Here is an 18587-nt window from a genome sequence, read left to right on the forward strand (position 1 = left end):
TTGTCGTCATCGACAAACCTGCCATCTATAACGTAATTATGGGAACACCCTGGCTACAATCCATAAAGGCGGTGCCGTCGACCTATCATCAATGCCTCAAGTTCTCAACCACGTTCGGGGTAAAAACTATTCGAGGCTCTCAAGAGATATCGAGACTCTGCTTCGCCGCCGAACACAAGGTTCGATTCAAATCCATGGTCCCAGCCAAGGCGTGCCTTACGATTTTACCCGTAACTCAAGTCGATTTACCATCTCAGGAAGGACTTAAGCGAGAGCTCGTCGTACAAGTAAACATCGACGAAAGCGATCCCGAACGATGCGTAGGAATCGGAGCTGACCTGAAGGAGGAGATTAAGGTTGAGCTCGTAAGACTTTTTCGCCGAAATACATCGACGTTTGCCTGGTCGGTACGCGATATGCCTGGGATCGATCCCGCGATAACAAGTCACGAGCTCAATATCGACCCTACGTTTAAACCGATCAAGCAAAAACGGAGAAAGTTAGGTCCGGAAATGGCATAAGCTGTCCTTGACGAAGTCGAGCGTTTGTCGAAAGCTGGCTCGGTCGTCGAGGTCAAGTATCCGGAGTGGTTAGCAATCCCAGTTGTCGTCAAAAAGAAGAATGGCAAATGGAGAATCTGCGTAGACTTCACCGACCTCAACAAGGCGTGCCCCAAGGATAGTTTCCCCTTGCCGCATATAGATCGAATTCTCAAGGCGACGGCAGGAAACGAGCTCCTGTCATTCATGGACGCCTTCTCCGGCTATAATCAAATCACGATGCATCCCGAAAATCGTGAAAAGACGTCCTTCATCACCGATCGAGGGACCTACTATTACAAGGTAATGCCTTTCGGCTTAAAGAATGCGGGCGCGGCGTATCAACGACGAGTCAACCACATATTCGCCGAGCAGTTGGGACGAACGATGGAGGTCTACATCGATGATATGCTGGTGAAATCACTTACCGCCGGCGATCACATCGGTCATCTGCAGGCTTGCTTCACCGTCCTGAATCAATATCAGATGAAGCTAAATCCGACTAAGTGTACTTTCGGGGTTACATCTGGAGAATTCCTCGGCTACATCGTCACTAAACGGGGAATCGAGGCAAACCCGAAGCAGATCGATGCCCTAATCAATCTCCCATCACCTTGCAACACTCGCGAGGTCCAACGTCTTATCGGCCGGATCGCAGCGCTTAACCGATTCATCTCTCGTTCGACAGATAAGTGTCTTTCGTTCTATCAACTCCTCCGAGGCAATAAGCGTTTCGAGTGGGATAGCAAATGTGAGGAGGCTTTCCAACAACTGAAGGAGTACCTCGCCAGCCCACCAATTTTGGCAAAGCCTGAAACGGGCGAAACCCTTTACCTCTAGTCAAGGAAGATCGAGGCGAGCAAAAACCGATTTTCTACGTCCGTAAAACTCTGGACGACGCGGAAAAACGTTACCCAACCCTGGAGAAACTCGCACTCGCGGTCATCATGTCCGCCAGCAAGCTACGACCTTACTTCCAATCTCATTCAATCGTCGTCTTGACGAATGCGGGCGCGACGCTCCGAACGATACTGCACAGCCCGAGCCAGTCAGGTCGCATGGCGAAGTGGGCTGTCGAGCTGACAGAGTATGACATCGAATATCACAATAAGACAAGCGACAAATCGCACATTCTCGCATATTTTCTGGTAGAGCTTCCCCCGGAGTTAATCCAGACCGATCTCCCTGACGAGAAGTGGTCTTTGTACGTCGACGGATCCTCTTCGTCCCGAGGCACAGGTATCGGCATCCGATTAGAATCCCCGACAAAAGAAATACTGGAGCAATCATTCTGGCTCAAATTTTCAGCCTCGAATAATGAAGCAAAGTACGAGGCTCTACTCGCAGGACTTCGTCTAGCCCAAGGAATCGGGGTCAAGAAAATCGAAGCTTTCTGCGACTCCCAGCTTGTTGCTAGCCAATACAGCGGCGGCTACGACACCAGGAACCGGATGGATTTGGATCTTAAAGCCGTTAAGAACCTCACTGATCACTTTGAATCTTTCTCCCTCACCAGAATCCCGAGAAGCGACAACACTTCTGCCGACGCGCTAGCCGCTCTCGCTTCGACGTATGAACCACATCAAAGGCGCGTTATCCCAGTCGAAGCATCGACACCCCCAGCATCGTCTTACCTCGAGGAATATGTGCCGTTTGAGAGCTCGAAGCAAACAGCATAGACTCCAACGAATTACTTCTCCCCGATGTCGTCGATGAGCCTGTTGAGCAAGAACTACCAACTGACGACTGGAGGATCGAAATTTTGCTCTATATTACGGATGGCCAAGTCCCACCCGACCGATGGGCAGCAAGACGTCTTAAAGCCCGAAGCGTCAAATACGTCCAGTCACACGGCGACCTCTATCGATGGAGCTCGACACACTACAAGAAAAAGTGAATATTGTTACGAAAAATTGTGACTAAATTTTTTTGTAACAATTTTGTTACGATTTTTATATGAAATTATGACAAAATTATTTAGTCATAAAAACGTTACCATTTCGTCATAACATTGTGACCAAATTAAAAGTAACAAATTTTCGTCACTAATCATGACGTAATTGTTACATAATATATAGTTACAAATATTGTTACTGATTTGCGACCAAATATAGAAACTAAATTATACGATATTTGTGACTAAACTTAAGTCACTCAAAGTTACAAATATTTTATAAATACATCATCACAATCAGTTACTATTTTAGTGACTTTTGAGTTTGGTCATAGATTATGACATAATTGTTACCATTTTGTGACAAGATTAAAATCATAATTTAAAAAAATAAGAAAATAGTTTTAATTCAGTTAAACATCCAAAAACTCAGTTGAATGAACTTCTTATTCTATTTTATTTTTATTTTTCTCAAAAACTTGTATCTGGCAAATTGTTGCTGAAGAAATTAAACAATGTATAAATGCTGATTTTGAGAAGTCGAAGATGCTATTGTATGTTGAAATCTTGGATCATTACTAATCTAATATAGTAATAAAGTTTTAGGTAAGTAACAAATGTCAAATAACCAACGTGTTAGTCAAATATTTTTTATTGCTATTAATAATAACAATATAATAATTTTTATTGACTAATATATGTGATATAGGGTATAAAATTTATTTTTATTTTATCTTAATTGAAAAAAAAACTACAAAAATATTGTTTTATACTGAGAACACATAATAAAATAAAAAAACTACTACAAAATACAAAATAAAAAAAATTAATGAGTGTAGCATTTAGGGTTTAGGGTATAAAAGTATAGGATTTGAAATATATTTTTTTATAATTATATTACAACAGAAATTTAATATTTTTTTTGGATTAAAAAGAGTTTGATTTGGAGTTTAGGGATTCACACTTGTAAGATATCTTTGTTATTTCTCAGGTTAAAAAAAACTTATACAACATATTATTGTTTCACAGTAAAAACATAAAATGGAATAGAAAAAACTATACAATAAGAAGTAAAAGCTAGTGGAAAAGGTAGTAACTTTGGAGAAAAAAAAGCCTTTGAGAGGCCTTTTCTCTCCCAACGAAAACCCTAGCCGCCTCCTTCACAGATCTTCGATCCGTCGCTTCTCCGGTCCGGCGTTCTTCGTCGGCGCCGTGAGAGGCGACTCCTAGTTAGGTAACTCGTTGCTCTTCAATGCAGTGATGGTTTGCGACCTTTGAAATTGAACGCTCCTTTCTTCTTCTCCGGCGGTGCTGAGGTGTGAAGGAGCCGTTTCGTTGAGGCAGAGTGGTGGTTGTGGGCTTTAGAGACTCGTTCAGTGAGTTGCTCGATCTCACCGGATTTGGATCCGCTCGGGGATGGCGGTGTAAATCGCGGAGGGAGAGCACTCATCGAGCTGCTCTGTAGCGGAAATCACGAGGCGGCTCGGAGGGTTGCACGGCGTGTCTAAGAGGGTCGCGGTGGTCGGTGATTCGGTTGCTGCGTTACAAAGACAGATCTGGCGGTGAAGGGGTTGGGTTTAACTATCCTCCTTCGTCTGCCAGTTTCTCGTTCCTCTGATGACCGGATTGAGGGTTAGAGTCGAGATCGGAGGTCCGGCGATGGGCCGGCGTGCCGGTGTTGGAGAACTGTAAACCATTGTCTGGTTCTTTCGGTTTTTGTTTAATTTCAATTTTCTGTAAACCATTTCTAATTTTTGGTTTGGGTTGATTAATATAATATTAAAAAAAAAAAGAAAGTAAAAGCTATTGAATCTTTTATTTATAGTTGATGCACTACAAGAATATTGAGTTTTAATAGATGATAGTGGTTTAGGTGTTTACGCTATGGTTGATATATCTTAAAACTTTTAATATCGTTTCTAAATTGATACACGCTAGGATATATTATGCTGGTGAAAATTTTTACTCCCCCTAATTATTTATTTGTCTTTTGGTTTTAAAAGTTATGGTAAGGTTTAATGCCTTAAACTATTGAGCCTTATTTCAGTTCCGACCTTTTTCTTTCTAATTTTTTAGCGGAAAACTTTTCCTTTACCAAAAAAAAAAAGGTGCCGTCCCTTAATTTTTACCCTTTATCGTTTGCCTTCAAGTAATCCTCAAACCCTAGGTCCCGATGGATTTGGCTGTTTCAGATCCACTGTATCTCTCTTCCCTTTCTTCTCTCTCCCTACACAAATGGAACCTCTCGCATCATCTCCTCGAGACCCATCGTCTTCTTCAGCTTTCTCAAGCGCTCCTCATCTCTCACTTTCGTCAAGACCTCCTCCAACCAAATCGAGATGTTCTTCTTCGAGGATGAAACCCCAGAAATAACTTCCAGTGCCGTCTATGCCCTGCCGTCTCCTCCAGAAGTTTCGTCCCGCCGCCTTATTTCGAGAAGGAGCAGACGAGACAGAGGTATAGATCGCGACGGCTTTCGAGGAACTGTATGGTCCGGTAGATAGCAGAGAGAGCATGCTCGGAAAGAACATTAAGACCTTAAAGGTATGGCCTTTCCTCTCTATCTCTTCTGTACCTTCTGTGAGTATTTCTTACAGAGAGAATCTAATTGATTCTGGGTTTTGATTTTGTGCAGGACTTGTTATTGTTTTTAAGTATTTAGGGATTTTCATAAAAAGAAAAAGGTACCTTTTTTCATTGTTCATTGAAACAAAGGTTGAAATTTCTTACAAAACCCCTATCTGATTTGGTAGTTTTGCTCAGAGATTTTGAGTGGGTTTTGCTGTTTACTTGGTTTTTAATGTTTGAATACAGATATGAAGTGCTGTGAGAAAATTTGGTGACAAGAGTCTATATTGTTGTCAATGATTCTTGTGTTTTTTTTGGTGTTATCGTGTTCCAAAAGTCTTTCTATAGGATAAATAAACCGTGAAAGCTTGGTTTTGTTTTGGAGTTGTTAGTTTCATAGGAACGGGAAGAAGAATGTAGAAAGTTGGCTCTTGTAGTTTGATCTCCTTTGAATGTTGGCTTCATAGTATCTGTATCCTTATGGTTTGTTCTGAAAGAAGCATTGTTTTGCACAGGTCTTCCATCTTCTATTTCTACTGCTGTTCTTGCTAGCAGCTCTGCCACTACAACACATATATCCCTTGATGTGGCTTCGAGTATTAGGATATGTAGCAAGTTTAATGATAACCTCTCAGTTATTGGATTTTGTTTCCAGGTACTCCGTACTTGGCACTGGAATACGCACAAAGCAGGACTCGGACTGATATAATCATATGTTTTGTCAAAGTTTGTTTGATTTCTTTACTGTTACTTTTGTGTTGTGTTCTTCCTCGTGCAGGAGGAAGCTAAGTCGGTTGGCCATCTGCAGAGTGAGGGAATGGCCTAGTTCCAGTTCTTCACCATTCGATTTTGCATAGTATCAACATGAGTAGATGATTCTTGGTGAAAACAGAAAAACTGGTTTGATTACATGTGAACCTTTGACAGGTTCAGAAGTTTGAGCCAAACAACCCTAAGGACAAAGAGGATATTGCTTAAAATTCTCCACTAAAGGTAGCAGTTCTTTTCGATTTCAAAGATATTGTTTCAGTCTCTTAATTTTTACCAGATGAAAGCTTCTTCGGGCAAAGAAAACAACAAGTTTGAGATTTCCTGCTAGGCGATAAAGATCAAGCTTGAGATCCGAGGACGATGCTGAGCAACCTATCCTTTATTCACAAGTTTATTTACAAGCTGTATAATCTTATTTTTAATTATGTACGTTTACTTTGTAATACTGATCTTTTGTATCATGGTTTCATGTTATGAAAATATAGTTTTTTTAAAATGTCTGTTTATTATTAGTTAATTAGTAGTTAATTAGGACGAAAAATAGTTGCAAATTAAGATCAATAGCCAATGTTCTTTATGTCATTAGTTGTGACAATTTGCAATAAAGTTTCGTCAAAATAAATGACGCAATTGATAGTAGGTAAGAACAACGAATATGCAACGAATCCCTGTGATGATTTAGAACTAAAATTTTGTCAAAATGAGTGACAGAATTGGGATACTATAACAGATGTGACGTTTTTGTTACGAAAAAAAATTTGTGACCATTGTATTGTGATTCTTCAAAAAACATGACAACTCCGTCACAATAATTTTATTGTTACGAAATTGTGTTTATTGTGACTAAATTTTTTTGTCATAATATAGCTATTTTCTTGTAGTGACAGGAGCCCTGCTCAACTGTCTGAACGGCGAGGAGACGCTCGATGTCATGAAAGAAACACACGAGGAAGCATGTGAAAATCACTCCAATGGTCGATCTCTCGCTCTAAAAATCAAAATCACGGCCATTTTTGGCCGACAATGCTAACAGAATGTGATCGATTCGTAGCTCGCTGCGAGCAATGTCAACGGCACGCGCCGATGATCCACGCGCCAGCCGAGCTCCTGGCCGTTTCCTCGCTGCCTTATCCCTTCATGCGATGGGCGATAGACATCGTAGGTCCGCTTCCTCGATCCCGACAGAAACGATTTATACTTATCATCACCGATTACTTTACAAAGTGTGTGAGGCCGAATCTTACGCCAAAATCAAAGCAACCGATGTGAAGAACTTCGTCTGGAAAAACATCATTTGCCGCCACAGACTACCCTACGAGATCGTCACCGATAACGGTCCTCAATTTATCTCCGACGTATTCGAAGACTTCTGTGCCAAATGGAAAATACGGCTAAGCAAGTCTACACCGCGATACCCACAAGGAAGCGGCCAAGCCGAGGCAACCAACAAGACCATCCTCGATGGCATCAAGACGAGACTCGAAGATAAGAAAAGTTTATGGGCAGACGAGTTAGACGGAGTTCTATGGTCACATCGAACTACACCGCGACGATCGACGAATAAAACTCCTTTCTCATTGTCTCACGGTATGGAAGCCTTAGCCCCCGCCGAGGTCGGTCTACCGAGCATACGCAGAACAATGTTGACACAAGACAGCAAAAGGAACGAAAGAATGATAAAAGATAGCCTCGACATGCTCGAAGAGGAGCGAGATCGCGCTTTATTACGCATGCAAAACTATCAGCAGCAGATCACACGTTACTACAACAAACAAGTGAAAGGTAGGCACTTCGAAAATGGCGACCTCGTCCTTCGCAAAGTGTTCGACAATACCGAGGAAGTCAACGCCGGAAAACTGGGTGCAAAGTGGGAAGGCCCTACCAGATCACCAACGTCGTAAAACCCGGCGTTTACGAGCTCATGACAATGGACGGCGAAATGATACTTCGCTCATGGAACTCGATGAACATTAAGCGGTACTACTACTAAAAAAAAACTCGATGAACATTAAGAGGTCGAGCTAGATCTCGAATGTGAACTACGATCGGCTTGATCCCAGTTTGTTGGGTACGTAGGCAACCTCTTACGAGGTACAGCTATTAATAAAGTCTGCTTTTATATCGACATCTTTTATATCAACATCTTTTACATCGACATCTGCTATATCGACATCTTTAACATCGACATCCTAGCTAGATGTTCGATCTCCTAATACGCATTTCCCTACAATGCAACCTCTTAATAAATCTTAAGGAACAAAAACCTTATGATTATAAGAGAATAAGCCGGGACCAGTTCCGCATCCTTTCTTAAATCACCCGAATAACTACGTCGAGATCATTGTCACTATTCGGACACGATTTATGAAATAAAACAGGGTAAGCCGAGTCATACCTCGCACCTATTGTTCCCTTAAGCCGAGTTTCACCTCGCAACTATTGTTCTATTATGCCAGTTTTATCTCACACCAGTTATCCTGTTAAAAAGATTTTCTATTCGTCCCGATCGTTTTGTCAAAACAAATTTTCACCTCGTCTCAGTCCTTTTGCTTTGCTTAGTATATCTCGTTTCTATTGTCTTTTTACGATTCAAATTGCGAGTTGATACTTGGAAAAAGAACATTCATTAATGAGATCAGGTCGAGTCATTACAAACGAGGAAAAACGAAAAGTAAAAAGAAAAGAGGCGACAGCAAAGAGAGAAAAGGCAGATGAGATCTATTCTTCAGGCTGATTGCCGTCCTCGTGGTTCTCTTGATCTTCGACGTCGTCATGGTCCGAACCACCATCCGGAGTTTCAGGGTAAGGCGGAGGCAAGTCGCCCTCCTTGAGATCTGCGAGACTGAGGTTCTCCAGCTTTTGCTCGCAGTCGAGCTTCGATGTTTCCAGTTCGGTCCTCAGCTCCACTTCGGACATCTCTTGCTCCTTCAAAAGGTCGAGGCACTCCAGTGTACCTCGAGCTTGGACGAGATCAAGCTTAACTTGCTCGATCGACTCTTGTTGAGCAATACGAGTCCTCAGCCGATCTATTCGACCTGAGTACTTAGCCTCAGCATCCGCCCAAATTCAGGTCGTCTCTGCCTCGATCCTCTCTTCAGCATGTCGCTTTGCCCGAATAACCTCGGTAGCGATCGACTTCTCAACCTGAATCTTAGCCTCATTAACTAGCTGAAGGTTATTGACTAAGTTCAGATTCTCTTGCTTCATCGCCTCGATCTTCTCAGTCAGTTCCTTCACACCGGCGTCCAGCTGCTCCGCTTTTCTTTTCATGGTCTGCCAATTGTCCTTGGCGACCCTTCGCTGCTCGATAGCGATATCACCCTCCTTCACTGCCTTTTCACCGGCAGCCTGGGCACTTTTCAGCCGAGCAGCAAAATTCCGGAGCCAGCGCATGTACTGTCCCCTTGCGCGGTTGCAGTTCTCTATGAACTAAAAAAAATAATGATAAAAGGAACCACTTTAGTCGACCTCACTGATAGACCACAAACAAAAGTGTAAAGTAAGGGTTCCGGACATACCTTGAAGGCGAAGCTCGCCATGTCCTTAAAAGCCCCATCGGTGCCAGCAGGAACCTCGGAGGTGGAGACCCTTATCATCCCGAACAACTCAGCACATTTGTCGACATTGTTGACAAACGGTTCGCTCGACTCGGGGTACTCGAACGAAAAACTCCAGTCGATCTCCTTGGCCTTGTCATCACCAGCTGGATCAACCTTAGTTCGTTTGCTCGCATCCTCGCCTCCAATTTGACCGCCATCGTCGCCATCCCCAGAAGGCTTCTTCCTTTTCCCTTTCGCCTTAGCCTTGGCGACCCCCTCCTTCTCAGCAAGGTGAGCAGCCTCGGTTTCCTCCTTCTTCTGTTTCTTCTCCTCGCGCTTTCTCTTCTTTTGCTTCTTCTCCTCACGCCTCGCCGAATGCATGGCTTCATCGGCTTCATCATCCATTTGTCGAGTTTCCACTTGATCTTCAGCACTCTGAGCCTCGACCCCACCTTCAGCGACGGACTCGAGGTTCGCCTCTCGTTCGGGAACTACCTCGACCTCTTCTTGGGCCGGCACCGAATCCGTACGTAAGGGCCGAGGAGCAGAAGGACCCCGATCCTTACTCCCGCTCTTTTTAGCCTTGAGACGTGCAGCAAGGCTGGGCGCGTTCATCTGAATAGGAGCCATTGCAAGCGCTCTCTCCCTTAATAGATTTTCTCTCCTCCAGCTAGCTGAAACCAAACAACATGTTAGACGATGTTAATTATTGAAGGAATATTGATAACATCGAACCTACCGTTTGTGATGCGGGTGATGGCAGCCTCGACTCTCCGGCGATGTATGTCGGGCCAATGTTGTATCCCAACAGCTCTGATCTTCTGAAGATTCGCATGGAAATTCTCCGGGAAAGCTTCAAGCTGAACGTTTCGATCTGCAATAGATAAAGTAACGTCAGTAAGAGACAAGAAAAAAAGACTCGAGATACGACCGAACTAGCGATCTACCGATGTTATTGCTCAATTCGCTCCTAAAATCCCTGGTCGTGTCGACGACCAACGCCTCATCCACCTTCGCGTAAAAGAAGGACGCCTCCCAGCTCGACGTCCTGTTGACGGGGTAAACCAGAGAACAGTTTTTCCTTGCCTTTATCGTATACGTGCCCGGGATCGAGTTGTTCTTTTGGACGGTGGTCATCTCTTCGAAGAAACGCCAATCGACGTTAACACCGACCTCGCTCCCAAATAGAAGAGCTGCAACCATGAACCGGATCCCCACTGGAAGGATTTGCGAGAATGCGATACCTCGACGATGGACATAGTCCGTCAACAACCTCGACAAAGGCACCCATAGATGACAAAGACTGAACCACGCTTCGTAGAGCGTAACCCAGCCCTCTGGAGCTTGCCAGGGTCAATCTTCGGGCCCTGGCGCCATCAGCTCGCCTCGAAAACCGTATCTCGATTGGAACTCCTCTAGGCGTTGAGCCGTCATCTGAGACGGAATGTTGACCAAGCGATTCTTGATGGCTCCTTTACGCTTGGAACCTTTTCGTCGAGGTCTAACTTCCTCACCCTGCTCATCTTCCTCCTCGCCCTGTTCGTTTTCTTCCTCACCCCCTTCATCAACCTCTTCCTCGACGTGCTCCGCAGCCTCACCATCACGTGGACCTTCCTCGAAAGGAACTATTTGAAGACCCAAAGTTTCACCTCGCGGAGACGCCCCGTCAGAGCGGACTCGATCCGCCAATTCAACCAGTGGAGACTCTCCTCGATCCGATTGGGTATCGGACCTCGAAGACACCTTAGGAGAAGAGCTAGCACTCCCAGAAGCTTCCTGATCGGATCTGGAGCCAGACTCTAAGCTCGACTCGATACGCTGACCCTCCGAAGACATTACTCAATGTCGGATAACAATAAAAATAAAATCTCAAAAGGATGAATTCTAGAGAGAGAAAGGAATTCTAGAGAGAAGGGAGAGCAAGATTACCTTTTGTAAACGGAGAAGAAAATGAGAAGAAGACAAGGAGAACAGAATATATAAGGAAGAAAAATTAGCGGTTACCGAGGAAGATAGTAATGATCCGGACGCTTCCCAATATCTTATTTAGTGGCGGATTCCACGCGCTTCCCACGAACTACGCTTCCACTTGCGACTCTTCGTTTCGCAAGTCGACCGTTGCTTTTTGCGACTCTTCGTTTCCCAAGTCGACCGTTGCTTTTTGCGACTTTTCGTTTCCCAAGTTGATCGTTGCTTTTTGCGACTCTTTGTTGCCCAAGTCGACCGTTGCTTTTTGCGATTCTTTGTTGACAACGGTAAGGATTACACGCCATTCCCCGACTCCCAAGTATCACCTCGATTCCGAAGACACCACAATCGACGTCGAGGTCCTAAGATCTGAAAAACTCATAGTTCGAGGCGTTGAATATCGATGCAACATCTCCATCAACGGACTGGGGGGGGACAATTGTTGTAGGTGGGCTGAGCACAGCCCCCTTTTCTGTAATTTCGACCAGGCCCGTTAGCGAATCGGAGAAGCCCAATAGGATCAAAGATGGACAAGCCCATTCGCAAAGACCAAAACGAGGTCGTTCGGAGAAATGAGCCTCCCGTATCAAAGGAGCAGCTCGCCACGTCGACGTAGATGAAACAGCTCGCCAGCACGACATTCCGATAGACGGTCAGTCAGGTCTATCTACCCGGCCGTCCAAGCTACTCTGACCGAGATGTAGCCTAATTTGAACACTATAAATAGCCCTGTAACTTCATTTATTACGGGATCCGTAATCTGAAATAAACACAAAAATACTCTATACTTGTGATCACTAACTCTTACCTCGCTTAATAGACCTCGCTTAAAAGACCTCGACGAAATCACATCGACCTCACCTCTATCTAACAAGAATCTCCGAGCTCCACCTAGTTATATTTACCGAATTAACCTCGTGTGCGGATACTAAACAACAATTGTAAGACTGGATTTCATTTCACAATAATTAAGCTGCCAAACAATGTTAATTTCCTTAGTTTACATTAGAATTCACCAAATTCCAACAGGAAACACAAAATACGTGAAAAAGGGGTCTTTTTTTTTGAAACAAAAAAAAAAAAATCACAAATGTCCAATTTCTCAAGAATCATTTACTTACCATCCATGACTGCTCCGTATCAAGAAAATTCAAGAAGTGAAGAACAGACTAAAGTTGAGAACCCTGAAAATTAAAACAAAGACAAATTTTTTTAAAAAAAAAAGTCTCATTAAGACATTTCGTCGAACACTTTTAGGCTTAACAAATACATACCGGTTCAAAGAACCCTTACTCCGAAAACTGCGAGGAGATTTCAAATGGAGATCAAGTAAAAAGCATGTAGCGAATTCAAAGCAACAATTTGTCAGAAAAAGTATATAATCCGACGCAGCTGATCAAAAGTCTATCTTCTCAGCGAACTTTTTACCGTTCCTACGAGACACTGTTGTATGCGAGGACACAAAATCTAGTTTTCAAATATGTTGTCTTTTATTCATGATGTTGAAAGGGGAAACACATAAGAATAAACAAGGGACAAAGGCACTGTAAAAACACTGCATTAAAAGAATAATCACTAATAAAACCAGTAAGAGAATTAGTTATATATCGTGAATTGTTTTTACACATACAGTATGAGGAAAATAGGAATACTGTAAAAATGCATAATCTAACTCGACAAAAGTTTTACAAAATTTTTTAAAACATAACTACTAAAATTTTACCTCACATTGTGTGCTAGTTAATTTATAGTAATAATGTTTTACATGTATATGCCAAAAATGAAGATTTTTCGGAAACCCTTCATGCATTTACAAATTTTTGAACAAGAAAAATTGAATGGTTGAAAACTCAAAAAAATTACATATAAAGTTTAGATTTTTTTTCCAAACAGTCAATCTTTAGATTTTGGTGGAATTGAAGTTTAGATTAGACACTTAATTTGAAGATTTTTTTACCATCTGACCCATATGTAATCAATTTTTGCATATTTTATGGTTATCGCGCATCATTCTGTGTTTTGCTTTTACTGTTATACTGGGAATTACTCCACATATTACTTGATGACAGGGTCGGTTTTATGCTAAAGCGGGTAAAACTCATGTATTAGGCGCCAAAAATTATATAGAAGTTAAGGAAGTCAAATTTTAGAATTTCTAATGTAGTGTAGTGGTTTATGTAAGAAATTATAACCCATTCGTTGTAGGTTTGAATCTTGAGGGTGCTGTTTTGTGATTTTTTTGTTTAACTACTAAATTTTTTATTGGGTTTTAGGCGCCAAAGTCTCACGAACCGGCTCTGCTTGATGATATAGTGGTAATATCGCAAGTTTAGGGATAGCTGATTCGTTATCCACCATTTTCCTTTCTCTTTTCAGTCGAGTTTTTTTCTTTTTGTAAAATACATGAGCAAAATAATCAACCTATTGATATTGGACATGAGCGTAGCCTTGGTTAACTCCACGACCCCTCATCTCTTTCGATTTGAGAGCGACCCCTGATTTCCGGAGGTCTTTATGAGAATTTAATAGTGTTAACTATCGTTTTTATATTGTTAACATCGACAAAATAATTAGATTTGCTTTAAAATGATAAGTATATTTTATTTAATGAAGAAAACAAAACATAGTTAATAGTTTGGTTAAATTTTATAAAAGTTTGATATCTTGCTTGACAATTTTTCTCTTCTTGTCTTTGAATAAGGTAGAACTTAGTTAAATGTGCCCGGTTTAAGGAGCCGAACCGGCTCTGAACAATCGAGTCTAAGATCTTAAAGATATTTTTTGGGTGGTTAATAAGGGGTAAATTTGTCTTTATAGACATCTTCGGTGTTATCTCTACTTATAGCGTCGAGACAGACTCACTTTTTTCGTCTACTCGAGCTTCTCTCATTTTATCTCTCCTTCTCTTTCTTCTTCTTCACTCTCGATACCTTTTTCCTTCTTCTTACAAGCTCTCAGATCTACAGAGTCTCATTCTCTTCTTTTGATCCCTCTTCATCTTGGTTTATGAGGTTAGATTCCCCAGTTTTACTTTTGTGTAATGGATTAGATAATCGCTTCTTCTTCGTTTTCTTTGTCGCGATAATCTTGAATCTGTTCGTCTTCGAAATGATATGTTTTTAGCTCTTATTCTTTTCTTTTGATGTTTTTAATTTCTGTTGATTTGTGAATTCGAGATATTTGGTATATGAAAAATTAGGGCTTGTAAAAATAATCGGATCGCGGATGCGACAATTTTAGGTTTTTGTTTTAAAATTGGGAATTCAATTAAGAGTGTGTACGTTCCTGAATCTTTTGATTTTGGTTGCTAAATGAAAATTTTCGATTTGCTAGGGCTTCTTAAGATTGGAATGAAGAAAATTTCGTTTTCTTTGTCGTTTCTCAATAGTTGTTCCCTTTTCTTGATTTCGCATTTGGTCATTATCTTCTTACAAAAATATTTGAGCTTGCTAATAAATATTTGTTCGTTTCTTCTGCAGCTCGAAGGAGAAACCCACTCTCGGGTAAGTGAAGTCTCTTGTTTCCGTTGCTCTATATTTGAATAGTTTAAGTGCTTTTTTTTTCATCAACTCAAAGCTCTAAGACTCTAAGTGCGACCCCTGTTTATAGTGATTCTTGTCCTTTAGTTTTATTTTTGGTTTTGTTAGATAATAATATAGAACTTGTCCTTTAGAGTGGAGATCTTGTTTATTTATTCTTTTGGCTTGAGATTTCTTATTGAGCGGCTTTTTTGTTTCTTACTGCTGAGTTTCTAGCATCTTCTTCTTTGCAGAACATGTATGCTTAGAAGCTGCTCGTATTTATATACTCTTAATTTTTACGTCTGTTGTTGTTGTTAGAACCATCGGTTGCTTTTTGTTCGAACGGTTTTGGTGCTTTTTGTGTTTTGCAACCTAAGTTCCAAGTCAGAACCCTGTTTATAGTAGCATTTAATTTTCAATCAGAGGTTAGCTGAATGCTTTCGATTTAACCACTGCATCATGTCTTTTAGCTTGTTGTTAGAAAATTATCATAACTTATTTTAGAGTGTAGGAGGCCTGTTTAAAATATTCTTTTTACTTGAGATTTCCAATTGAGATGCTTTTTTTTGGTTGTGTTATTTAAGATTTCCTTTTTGTGTTTAGAAGCTGTTTGGATTTATATACTCTTTTATCTGTACGCGCAGAGGTACGCGGATTAAGACCCGCAAGCGGAACATTGCTGCTCCTCTGGACCCTGCTGCTTTTTCTGATGCAGTGGTCCAGATTTACCTGGATAATGCTGGTGATCTGGTATATTTGGTTTATTTCCTGTACATATTTTTATGCCCTACTTGTTATTATATGTGTTTTTTCTAAATTGTTTTCTTGATTTAGGAACTTGTTGCCAAAAGTGTTGAGTCATCAGATCTTAATTTCTCAAGATACGGTGACATCTTCTTTGAGGTAATTTTACAACGAAACTTTGTGGCCATTTTCTTTGTGGTCTTTTTTTATGTGGATCAGTGTATTCAAACCTTTTGCTTGTTTTTTCATTGTGAGATTGAAAAGTGTACTACTATTTTCTTTTTAGCAGAAACTACTTACTGCTGCTAAGCCTTAGAAATACTTCTTCGTGTATTCATTTTCACTTAGCAACTTCTTGTTTCTTCGCAAGGAGGGGCTTACATTTCTAGAGTTGGGCACCGCCTTTTTCTGTAAATTCTGATGTCCAATTGTTTAGAAAGATATATGTTTAATATGTAAGAAATCTAAATCTATATGCTTCATATTTTTATGGTCCTGTAGAAATCTTCCTGGATTTTTTTTTCTTCTTGTTATTGTAAAATCTGTTTCCATCTATTCAACGGATGGTTGTTATTAAATTTCTTTTGTCTGCTGTTTGTTGTCCTTTAAGGTTGTTTTCATAGGAGGACGTACACAACCTGGAACAGTGAAACCTGATGAGGGTGAACGCCATCCTTACTCTGTAATCGATTGTGAACCCAAGCGTGAAGCCATTTTACCATCTGTTGTCTATATACAGAAAATTCTGCGGAGGAGGCCGTCCCTCATAAAGAACCTTGAAAATGTTACACGGAGGTTCCTGCAGTCGCTGGAGCTTTTTGAGGAAAATGAAAGGAAGAAGCTTGCGATCTTCACAGCACTTGCCTTTTCCCAGAAGCTCTCAGGATTACCTCCAGAGACTGTCTTCCAGCCTTTGCTCAAGGATAATCTTGTTGCCAAAGGGATAGTGCTCACGTTCGTAACAGACTTCTTCAAGGAGTATTTGGTTGAGAACAGTCTTGAAGACTTGATTTCCATTCTGAGGCGTGGTAAAATGGAAGACAACCTTGTGGATTTCTTACCACCCGTGAGGCGATCTGCCGAAAGCTTTGCTGAGCATTTTACGTGAGTTTCTCTCCCTTGAACTTTGTTTGTTGCACTCAGTTATATTACACTACTTTGTTGATTGGTAACGGATATCAGCTTCTCTAGCACCTTTAACTGCATGCATTTCTCAAATTTGATTTGCTGGAGTTTGTTCCACAGTGGGAAAAGCTGCACTAATTGTATAAACCGTTGTCACTGCCATTGGGATTGCATGTAAAATTGCACATTCTGTTTAGCTGCCTAACTGTGACAATGTATGGACAACAGATTATATTTGTCAGCTATTTAAGTCATCTGTGACTTCTTTATGTGTACACTACAATATGATTTCATTTGTCAGCTATCTTAACCCATGTCTTCATTAATCTTTGACTCCTTTGTTCGTATAATATTCCTGCTTAATATTCTGTTTTAAATATTCTTTAATCAAGCATATTGTACAGAATTCTCCCTGCTAATGATATATTCCTCATTCGTCTGCCTTTGCACTCCGAAACATTGTCTTCTGTATGCTGTATTAGCACGTATCATTGACTAAGAACTGTGTTTACTTGTTGGATTTGTAGGAATGAGGGATTGCCTGACCTAGTAGAGTACCATGCAAAGAAAATGCTTGAGGTGAAACTGAAGGAGATCAAAACTGTTCTTACAAGCAAAGTCACAGAGGAAAGTAGTGTAGATGAAGTCATTGAAACTGTGAAGCAGCTGGTCAAAGATGCAAAGTTGCCAGAGATTGAGGTTGTGCGTGTCATTTGGGATGGTTTAATGGATGCTGTTCAGTGGTCTGGAAAAAACCAGCAGCAAAATGCAAATTCTGTACTGCGCCAGGTAAAATTCATTTTATGCCTGTCATGTCACATAAGAGTTCCATTAAGTCTGTGTTATCCCACAAACTCCAAGTGAGTTTTATGCTAATCTCAGAATCGTTGAAGTAAGCACTGTAGACTTGACCACAAAATTGCGTCCTATATGACAATTTTAGTTGGTAGTCATGAATGAATTTATATACGTGATCACTCTTAATATTGTCACTTGATTTATGACTTGTGTGTAGGTTAAAGCATGGGCTCCACTTCTGAACACGTTTTGCAGCAGCGGAAAGCTAGAGCTGGAACTGATGTACAAAATCCAAATGCAATGCTACGAGGATGCAAAGCTTATGAAAGTTTTCCCAGAAGTAGTGAGGTCGCTCTATGAACTGGATGTTCTCGCTGAAGACACCATTCTCCATTGGTTCCGTAAAGGAACCAACTCAAAGGGCAGGTATGGCACTTTAGTTTCTCCATAAACAAAAATGATTCAGCTAAATGATCTGTCTCGTGGCGATTTTCAAAGAACTATCTCTGATGTTTCCTGTGGTGAATGTTGCAGGCAAACCTTTGTGAAAAGCCTAGAGCCATTTGTGAATTGGCTTGAAGAGGCGGAGGAAGAAGAGTGAGTGGAAACCATGTTTCTAATAAAAAAACAAGCAATGAAGTTTTTATTTAGCTCAAGACAATAATAACTCGAGAGTTTTTCTTCTATGTTCTACTCTTTTGCTGCACTCTGCTTTTGTTGAAGTATTTTTGCTTGGCAATAAGTCTTGCTTTGAGATGATTATGTTTCCCTCTTTTGTTGAAGATTTGTCAGTTTCTGTTTTCCATATCGGTTTTTTGAGTATTCTTTTTGAAGTGGATGAAAAAATTAATACTCAAAACAAAAACAAAAATTCGTTTTTATAACTAGTACATTATGCTTTATCAAAATACAATACTGAACAAGAAAATTAGGTTGTTATTGGAAACTAGAAGTCTAGAACATTAGACTTTTTCTAATATCTTGTATTTCTCCAGACATGGATCGCATAAGCCATAAGAACAAACTCTATTCGAACCATGTCATTTTCCGTTGCTTCTACGACAACTATGCATCCAGAAGAGCCTTTCATTCATTTAGAGGCTTTAAAACGTGCTCCTAG

General features: G+C 41.0%; 2 protein-coding genes and 1 long non-coding RNA gene across 3 annotated transcripts; 2 read left to right on the forward strand and 1 right to left on the reverse strand.

The window, feature by feature from the left end:
- Nucleotides 1-4572: 4572 nt before the first annotated feature.
- On the forward strand, nt 4573-6268 carry LOC112083540. Its single transcript, XR_002897677.1, has 2 exons — nt 4573-5994; nt 6101-6268. It is a non-coding gene; the product is annotated as an uncharacterized LOC112083540 (long non-coding RNA).
- A 2222-nt stretch (nt 6269-8490) lies between these two features.
- Nucleotides 8491-10514, reverse strand: LOC112083431 (meiosis-specific protein ASY2-like). Its single transcript, XM_024151458.1, has 6 exons — nt 10259-10514; nt 10051-10185; nt 9684-9985; nt 9291-9590; nt 8893-9201; nt 8491-8814 (listed from the first exon to the last, which is right to left on the reverse strand). Exons 1-6 carry the CDS (start codon nt 10512-10514, stop codon nt 8491-8493), a joined length of 1626 nt encoding a protein of 541 aa, XP_024007226.1.
- A 3630-nt stretch (nt 10515-14144) lies between these two features.
- Nucleotides 14145-18272, forward strand: LOC18011599 (basic leucine zipper and W2 domain-containing protein 2). The gene is made up of 8 exons (XM_006395844.2): nt 14145-14290; nt 14759-14782; nt 15445-15550; nt 15635-15703; nt 16155-16648; nt 17197-17458; nt 17685-17893; nt 18002-18272. The coding sequence occupies exons 1-8, from the start codon at nt 14286-14288 to the stop codon at nt 18066-18068; spliced, it is 1236 nt and encodes a 411-aa protein (XP_006395906.1). The 5' UTR covers nt 14145-14285; the 3' UTR covers nt 18069-18272.
- The last annotated feature ends 315 nt before the right edge of the window (nt 18273-18587 follow it).

Source organism: Eutrema salsugineum, unplaced genomic scaffold (assembly GCF_000478725.1).
Source record: "Eutrema salsugineum unplaced genomic scaffold, Eutsalg1_0 scaffold_6, whole genome shotgun sequence".
Lineage (NCBI taxonomy): Eukaryota > Viridiplantae > Streptophyta > Magnoliopsida > Brassicales > Brassicaceae > Eutrema > Eutrema salsugineum.